This window comes from Choristoneura fumiferana, chromosome Z (genome assembly GCF_025370935.1).
Source record: "Choristoneura fumiferana chromosome Z, NRCan_CFum_1, whole genome shotgun sequence".
In the NCBI taxonomy this organism is placed as follows: domain Eukaryota; kingdom Metazoa; phylum Arthropoda; class Insecta; order Lepidoptera; family Tortricidae; genus Choristoneura; species Choristoneura fumiferana.
In genome coordinates, this window is record NC_133472.1 from 15,001,769 (window position 1) to 15,011,799 (window position 10,031).

The 10,031-nt window shown below is 40.2% G+C and overlaps 1 protein-coding gene across 1 annotated transcript; it reads left to right on the top strand.

The window, feature by feature from the left end:
• Positions 1–1,918: 1,918 nt before the first annotated feature.
• On the top strand, positions 1,919–2,571 carry LOC141440969 (uncharacterized). Its single transcript, XM_074105570.1, has 2 exons — positions 1,919–2,299; positions 2,557–2,571. The coding sequence occupies exons 1-2, from the start codon at positions 1,919–1,921 to the stop codon at positions 2,569–2,571; spliced, it is 396 nt and encodes a 131-aa protein (XP_073961671.1).
• The last annotated feature ends 7,460 nt before the right edge of the window (positions 2,572–10,031 follow it).

Sequence of the window (10,031 nt, forward strand, 5' to 3'; positions counted from 1 at the left end):
CCCCCGACCCCCCCTGTATATCGGAGGTAATTTGAGATTTTTTTAATACACTCGGGAACACTCCGGTAGATAATGCCGTTGCACAGACATGTGTAAGAGATGGAATAATAATACTTTTAAACTGTTTAATAAAACTACCTGATATTTTATCAACTCCCACAGCATAAACTGTTTTAAGATTGTCTATAAGAGTTTAAATTTCTGACTCATCCGTAGGAATTATGGCGAAAGAGAGTGGAGAAAGGTTGGTTGAACTTAGATGAGTTGCTACAAATTTGTGCTCAAATTTCTTAGCTAGAGATTTACCCACATTAGCAAAAACTTTGCTCTCATACTCTTGTTTAGTTTGAGAGCCGTATTCGGATTTGAGGTTGAAACGAGTTCATTAGGGACATCATTTGATCGCGAGGTAAATGTAATGTCCTTAATTATACTCCAGAGTTTTTTATGATTAGATCCTGAATTTTTGATTTGAATTGATTAAATCCTAAATTGAGGCGGGAACGTGAATTTCATTTTGTCAAAGATTTTTCTGCCGTGTTATTCTTACAAAAATAAAATGAGCTCCAAGTAGTGATGAAGATATCCTAATGGGCAAACCACAAACTTCTAACTCTTACGTAGCGCAGCATCTTTTATCAGTAAGGTTTATTTTTTAATTATTAAAGTGTTAATTTTGTTTAGATTGTAGGTAGATTGTTATATAAACATATTGTGTCGAATGAATATAATGTTTTCGTTTTCTTTCCTCGCATATTTGGAGAAAAGCGTAGGTACTTACTGCTTACACTGCTTACTATACAGGCCTCGGCAGGAATGTCATTTCAAAACTATACTCATCCACGAAATGACTTTTTCCGCCCTTTGCAGTAATATACTACATATTAAAAAATACATATAGCGACATCGGTAACTAAAATTCCAGCTAGTGACTGAAAGTGCAAGAAGCACACCATCGAGACAATGTGACAGTGAGGAAGCCATAAATAAACCATCGAGGTCATAAACATAGTTAAACATTTATCTACATTATGGTAGAGCACGTTAACTCTTTAGAATACTCAGTACTTAAGTATATATTTGATTTGATTATTGCAGGTCAATATGATTACGAATTAACATAAGCTAGTTAGTAGGTAGGTATAGTGGCAGGGTCAGACTATTGCATTGCATAAGTTGGTGCATCTGCTTGACATTTGAATCGACCCCGAATCCGAATAGAAACTGTGTCACGCATTAGCCGGCAAGCTGTACCGGCCGGCGCGCGGCGGGCCGCGGGTCGCGGGCCGGGCTGCGACGCCGGCGATGCACGGTGGCGTTGTGCAATCCCGTTAGCTCTACTCCACGTGCGAACGAGCCGGCGCGCCTCAATGTCGCCCGTGGGCGGCTGCCGCCCGCTCAAAATAGCGAGTCCGCCCGAACGCAAACTGCACTCCAGCCGAACATACCCGAGTGCGACTCGCTCACTCGCACGCAGTCGACCTTCGCTCCGCATCCCGCTCGAACAAACAGCTGAGTATCAAAACAAAGAAGAGAGACGGGCTGTCGCCGCTCCCGCTCGCCGGCCGGCCGGTGAGCACGCCGGCCGCACCGCGCGCCAGTTCTCGTCAAGACCGTGATAGTTGAGGTTGTACGTTACGAATTTGCGCACGAAGTTTACTACCGCGAAAGGATTTTCCTTTGTCCCGATCTTCGAGGACTTGCCCTCGTATTATGTTTCCACGCGAGAGCCGCAAACAGCCCCGGCCTATCGCAGAGCCGGATCGCGCTCAACGAGCCCTGTCGCATCGAAATTCTTTAAGTTTGAGAAATATTGTGCCGCCACGAACGGCGTAGTTCGCCGGGCGATTTAGATCGGAGTGATCTCTGTGAGAGTAGTATTGGACATTTGCCGTTACTAGTGTGAACTATCAGCACGATGTCGACCGGAAAGAGGCTAGCGAAGCGCTCCATCATAGGGACGCGCGTCGCGGCACTGGACGACGATGGCATGTACTGGTCGGGCATGATCCAAGCGGTGAAGACGCCGGCGCCTTTTCCAGAGAATATTAACAGCAACTGCATCAACCTGACACCGAACACGCGCTACACGGTGCGCTTCGACGGCGGGCGCAGCAGCTGCGAGTACCGCGACTCGGAGCTGATCGGGCCCGGCTTCCGCGGCATGGCGGGCGTGCGCCTGCGCCCCGGCCAGCGCGCCTTCCTCACCTACAACGGCCGCGAGGTGCGCGCCGAGGTGCTGCACCACGACCACGACACCGACGAGCTGCGCGTGCGCGTGCACGCGCCCGGCGCCGAGGTCAGTACCACCAATACACACGCAAGCGCTGCACTCCTCTTCCCTTTTACCTTACAATGCTCAAAAATCAGCACAGAACACATTCAAACTCTAGCTACATCATTGATCCCTAGTCACAGACACTATAATGTGAAGATGTACCTATTTCTACTTAGACGCTTCTTTCTTGCTTCCTTATCTAGTACGCAGCCTATTTCCTTAGGTAATTACAAACAATTAGTCACATAACTATTAGTTAATGACACTGATGATTATAGAACTGGCTTGCCTAAATTTTTTTATTTTAGGTAGGTAGGTACATGATTGCTAAAAAAAATAAGGATGTTATTGCAAAGGCTACAAAGCAAATATAAAGGTTTTAAGGCCTAATCCGCCAAGTTAAAACTTTCTTAGAAGTTAATTTAAAAAAAATGTATTCATAATTTTTAAGCAGATAAAATAAATACATTTAAAAGTTGATACGGTACGCGTACGAAAGTAATTAGAGATTATTATAAAGGGGTTTATCAACATGTATGCTAATTATTATGTAAATATACAATGCATGCGATTGGTAGAGCGACTGTTTACGTTGCAACAATATTGCGCTCAAACAAAGGGTGTGCAGCGGCAGCGGCGCAAGCGACGAGCGGCGAGCGGTGCCGCCCTCGCCGCCTGCTCTACGCGCACATTTCCGTGTCTCTTTTATCACGCACCTGATAAAAGGAGACTGTTGTAACTTCGAACTTGATGTTGAGATAGATGTTCGAGGTTTAGATCTGATATATAATTTGCACAATTTTAACATACGGTTTATTTATAAACTCGCTCAATTACTAATGACGTCACTTGGTTAGTTTCGGCTCTAAAGCTTGTGGCATCAGAGATCCACGTTTTATCTTGTTAATTAGTAGGTTGAATAGGCTGTTGCGTTTTGTAACGACCTTCACTGTGATCTACACCAGGGTAGAATACTTATACATACATATACCAATAGCAAACTTTACAGGGCTGGCTATCATAACTACCTTGAAGCAGTCAATAAAGACTGGAAGTATCAATTCAATTAATGTCTTTAATCTTATAACGTACAAGTACCTACCTACGACATTTATTATTAAGTGACATTCCCAAATGCTTCGTTATAAATCGTAGATTAGATAAAAGTATAAGTACGCAAATCCTAATCAAACACGTGAGTGCGACCGGCGACCGAAGAGGAAAGCGGCTGTGCAGGCGACGGCTCCCGGGCCGGCGCGCGCGTCGCCCGTGACAGCGCACAACGCACATACACACATACATACGCATACGTCCGTCATTCGGCCGGCCCGTTATGCTCCACACTTGCTACGGACCAAGCGCCAGCGCCACGCCTTTTCTCATCTTTGAACATGATTTAACGAAGCCTTTAGTACCTTAATAGGTACTACATCATTCAAAAGTCCCAAGTTTGATTCTTGCTTACGAGTTGATTTCTAAAATACAATGAACACCTTCGATTTTTCGTACAAACATTTCATCCCTGATTTAACACCTTTAGGGGTTTATTTCCAATATTTGTCTTTGGTACGTAGTAAGATAGAATATAGGAGGCAATATTGTGCAAAATTACAAGCTCTTAATCCTCGTAACTAGTTTGGGCTAGTTGCCTGTCAGAACCCTATTACTACTAGGTATAAAATAGTAATATAGACTCAATGCAGCGTTACCTATCGTAACTGCAACAACCTTATGAGATTTTGAAACTCATGGGTACATACCTAGTTTTTAGGGTTCCGTACCCAAAGGGTGCCCAACGGGACCCTATTACTGAGACTCCGCTGTCTGTCCGTCTGTCACAGGGCTCTATCACTTAAAAGTTAGACACTTGAAATTTTCACAGATTATGTATTACTGTGGCCGCTATAACAACAAATATTAAAAATAAAATAAAGTTAAAAATTAAAGGGGTCGTCATACAAGAAACGTTTTTTACGAAATGTTTTTTTTGCGTTTTTTGGTTGCTAGGCGTTATAGCTATTTCGTTTGAATATTTACCTTTTATTTTTGCGATTTTAATGATGTTCTATAAAAGCTTCGATAATATAATATAGTGACTGTCTGATTGTGTGGTTTATTCGTTTTTGTGCAAAATCAATAAAGCAATTTATGAACCACATACCTCAATGAAGCCAACTTTGATAAAGCGCTTGCCAAATCCACACCGTATAATCACTAATCACTATGTTTACCTACCTATTGTTTTTTACACTAAAAAAATCATACTAAGTATTTAACACTATTTAAAAGGTTTAAGTATATTAATACAGTTTAAAATTTATTCACACTAGTCGAGCTTCTTATTATTTAGATTAGATTAGATTTTTAGAAAAATATGGCACAGTCTATTGAAGGACAATTTTGCCAGTGTCTAGTAGGTTTTGCCGTTGTACGGTAAAAAAAATCTAGAAAACGAAATATGAGAGGTAATGGTGGATGAACGATGACAGCGCCTAATCTTCTTATTATTTAATTATACAACATACGAAGTCCGCTGAATTTCCCGCGAATGAACCGCGCTGACGGACATATTTTTTCTGCCGCGGCGCATGTCAAGAGTAAAGCACTATTCAGCCTCCTACAGCGCGACAGCCAATGAGAGTGATAATCTAAAATTGTTCTTTATTCAAAATACTTGCACCTAGTACTTACATTTTGGTGATATGTTTTTATTAACTTGTAATGTAATGTAACTAGCTATGTTTGTTCGGGTGGAATTAACATTAACATTTCAATTTGAAGTGGATATCTTCAACCGATAGAGCTGAAATTTTGCATGCAAGTATAAATCCGATGACAATGCAATATTATTATGATGTAGAGCTGATCTGATGATGAAGTTAGATATTGGCGATAGGAACTCTGTTATAAAACGACACGACCGCATCGATTTTGGTCTCATTTGATTCGTCTTGACGACTGCCTACTTTGGTAACCAGGGGCAATAAGTACCGCCAGCAAAAAAGCTTGTATTAGTTTTTTTTTTAAATGATTACGAACTATTTGTTTTTAAAACATTGTACGGAGGGGCGGAACCCCACATGCGCGAGTCGCTCGCACTCGCACTTGACCGATTTTTTATTTGAGGCTTTTATAGATCTTTATAACAATTGTTGCGCTACATGACTCGCTCCTGACCGATGCCAAACCCCAAGTCAACGTTACGTCGGTAGTAGGTAGGTAGGCACGCTTCTAAACAAGTTCCTGTCCTTAATTAATTAATGATAAACACCTTGACTGCCTGTGGTTGAAAATGAAAAGAAGATATCTCTTATAAGTTGTTTGTAATCAATGACACAATAAGGAAACCACCGCGCGGCGCGTGCGCAGGCCTTGTGCCATCATAAACAATGACGAACACACGGCACGCTCTAGTCGCAGAAACATTCGCGTGACGTGTCAGGCTCGGCCGCCACTCCGCTTTGCTAATTTATAGAAATGAACAGAATTACCGGCGTGTGTGACCTTGCAACTGCGAAATAACCATTTTACGACAAGAATTTAACGTTAAAAATATATTATTCTCTAGCTGACCTTGTTGTGCCTAGGTATCTATAACACGTTAAGCCTATCCTTTTACGACAAAGTTTACCTACATGATTTATACTTACATGAGTTTTTCCAAAATATATTTGCTATTTGTTGAACTGATGATGATAACAACTACGTTGCTATTATTTACACTCGTGTTTTGCTTCGTTATGGATATTTACGTCACACCCAATCATCAAAACAAGTTGATAACAAACGCTAGATCGTGAGTGCGCCAAAAATACAGTATGCGTACAACATAAATGTATTAACATTGAATAACGCTATAAACCTTGCAAAGAGGTCACGACAATCATGACACGACACTGGCAGCAAAATAAAAAGTTAAAAGCGCCATGATCTTGAACGGAATTTTAATGAAACAGAAGGTTATGGAAATGATTTATATATATTATGCAGAGAAATATTTACGTTGAGCTGAATGTATAATACCGGGTATTGTTCTGCGTCACAGCTAGTAGATATGAATACCCCCAGCCCAGCAGTTGTGACGCGGAATTCCCCTGGTGAGTGAGCGGTTTATCGCCGTGCCGCGGCGCCCGCGCATGGCGTAACAGGCTATAATAACTACGTCGAATCCGCTTTATCAGAGCTGCGCATTCGAATCACTCGTTCTTACAAGTAAACATCTTCAGGTCACTCACTTTCCGTAAATTACTCTATCGCAAATAAACAGCTTAGGACGGGACGAGAGCATGCGGGTATCATTGAAAACAAAAACTACGCTATCAACTTCTGCGCTCCCCTAATAAAGTTATATTAATATGTTTTGTCTGATTTCAAGCTTGTAGGTAAAGCGCAAAGTTCATTCAGGTTAAGAATTGAACGAGTAAGAATAAGGTCACAGTCGAGCCCGGAACCGAGCAACGGTATGGGTTACAAAATCTCGGCAAGAATTATTTTCACGTGCGCACCACCGCGCCGGCCTCGTACCGTTATTCGCGGCAGCGACGCCGACCTAACGTCAGCCAGCCGGCTTGTTCGTTGTTAAGTGGAACACCGGCACCGGCACTCAGCAGCTACCACTTTTCAATGTCACAAACAAAAATTACGACTAAATAAAATACTAACTTTGCTTGACGGCCCTGCTGAGACCACTGGCTGGTGGTAGGTACTACATACCTACTTGTAAAACTATTGTATCATTGGCTTTTTGTGTGATGTTAGTAAATCCCGCAACTACTGAGTAAGATGTCGCGAGCGTAACGTCCAGCCATGCTACTATAGCGCCTCCGCGGAGTGCTAGTCGTGAAAGTACCGTTCACACTTGGCTTAGTGCATTTTCAAACACGTTAAGCGCTCGCTACTAAGTGCAAGTGAAAAGAGAACCATAATATTCGTTGGGATGAACTGTAGCAATTAGCAATGTATCACGGGTGCGCATTTTTTCACATAACTTTTTAAGTTCTATTATCGGAAGTCCGAAAATGTTTCTCATACCATTTTACATTATAACGATCACTCTTCATATTTTTTTAATACCTACTAACGATCGAAACTCATAATCATCAGAATTCATAATATCACTAATCATACACCTTGTTCATACTAATATTGGTTTTCATATATTTTCTTATACTAACGATCGAAACTTCTAATCATAATCATATATTTCTTAATCATGTGTTATTTACCCGCATTATTGACGCGCAGGGACTTCGGAAATTTTCGATGGTGCGAAATGATGTAGGTATTTAAGGAAGGATTCCGTTAGGTACGACGAGCGAAGCGAGGAGGAGTGTTAAGTAAAACTGTGACCCTACCTAAACTAATACTATATAAATAAGTAACGATATAAGTAAATCTTATCTTGAATAGGTAGTTACCGTTATGAAAGACAATATTATGAGTACAAATGTTTTCTTATTAATGCCATTATTAATAAGAAAATTATGATATTCGTCTGTTCTGAAGGAAAAATTTCTGAATAACAACATTATGAGTTGAGATGTGTTCTTAGTAATGACTTTATGAGTAAAAAAATATGAACACTGTCTGTTTCGAGTTAATGTTAGTAATAAAAATTTATGAACAAAAAATGTATGAGGAAAAAAATTATGAAGTGATTATTATGAACAGAAATCGGTAGTAAAATAAAAAATAGGAATAAGAATTTTATGATAGTCAATATGGACCCATGTATCACAAATAATATGATACATAGCCTTGATATAATCCTGTCTATCTATCTGTATTTGATATGACGGTAAAAATATGCTACACATACAGTTTACGCACAACAATGTCTGTGTAGTCAAAGTACCACAAACAGGACTTATCACGCTAAAACACTGGAGTAATATTTCGACGTTTCGACCACATTACAGTGCGTGTGTGTGTTTTAGCCTCTGGTTTTAGCGTGATAAGTCCTGTTTGTGGTATTTTGACTATGAGTGAAAATTACAAAAGTTTAAAACGTTATAATTTCTGTGTAATTTGGAACGGTACACAATCACCTCTAAATGCAACTAGCAACTGGAATTTATAATTTATCCATAGTTCCCGTTCCCGGGTTCTGAATAAAAAACAAGTCGTAAGTGTCGACTAAAATAATAACGCGAACAGTAACTAGAATATTTTAATACGTTATGATTTATGATATTGGACAGATGACGGTGCAATGGTTTCCTCGTGCATATACGAATACTTGCACTAAATTCGCTCTTATTTAAATAATTTATCGTCTATGTGATACTATTCAAGTTTCTCTGCCATTACCACAGACATCTAAGTGATTTTTTGTTATACTTAATGCGTAAACGGAACTGGCGAGTAGTAGTAATCGGCCGTTAAAGAAACCATGGGAAGAGAAAACAGCCCGCCCCTACAAGCGGACCGCAGCGTACTAGCGCACGCAACGACTAACGACCCTGCGGCACCGACTTACTTCTTCTGCACTTGTGATCTCACATCAGTCATTACTTATCCTAAAGCGGCTTAAATTATTTTACCATTGGGTTTACATGTATTGCGTTGGCAATTTCATTTATCAGCTCACGTCTAAGAATTGGCGTCAAACAGACAGATTAAGGCGTGTGGTACCATCAGCCAAATAAGTGGTCTATCAATTTTTAAACAAGTTCCTATCAAATGAATATGTCGTTAAAGTTGAACTTTCAAGTTGACAGACGTCCATTGGCATTATTGTTTTGTGACATGCAAAAAGCATGCAAACGATTATCAACTTTAGGGTGGTGGTAGACCACATATTTGGCTGAAGGTACATACCAGTAGATTATTAGCCCCACCGGGTTTCTAACTATCTAAGCTGCAAGTCGGACACGCCTGCTAGGAAATGATAATACCCAGGTGTTTTTGTATTAAACTAGCATTGGCTAGATAAGCCTACTCTGGCATCAAATAATATAAACCTATCTGTTTCTTGGTATCCGTTAGCTTTCAATCGCGGTGCATAAATTATTTAACGGACTCGTTATGTTGCGTGCATTTCAAATATCTTAATACTGGCCACGGATAAAAACAACATAGTTATTCAAAAATTATTAATGTATATGTAATTATGTATACAGGTATTGGAGTTTGATCTGCTAAATATTACGTAACCTTATTTTTATCAAACCGCAAATAAATACACGTTTCATTGACTCTAACCTTTTATACTGAGTCCGTGAACGCGAAGAAAGTAATCGCTCAGTATTGACTGTTTTAATCTATGGTTTAATATAGATAGCGTTCTCACCGCATATTTATTAACCGAAGCTCAGCTCAGTTGACTAACGGTACCGCGGCTGCCTCTACCTGTCGCGCCTACCGCAATTATTTGCGCATGGGCATACTTTGCTGCTTTCGTAGCCGTCTTAGTAGATTCAAACTCCTCCGCGCCGTTTCATGCCTCGTTGACATTCCTAAGTACCTATGACAATGACAATCCAAATACCTAGGCTTCTTGTGTGACCTCTCCTTATATTTCACTACATTATAAAAATTATAATGTTGAGCAACTACCTACCTATCTACAATTGTTCGTGTTGCTAGCCGTTAAGCGCTAACAATCAATTCTTTTCTTCATATCCTAATAGAAAGTGATGTGATTATGGAGGGAAAGAAATAGGGAGAAACTTATTTCAAATTAAACGGGTTTACTTTAGCTGTACCAAAAACAAGAAAATAATATTAATTAAGTTACAACAAACAACCTCCG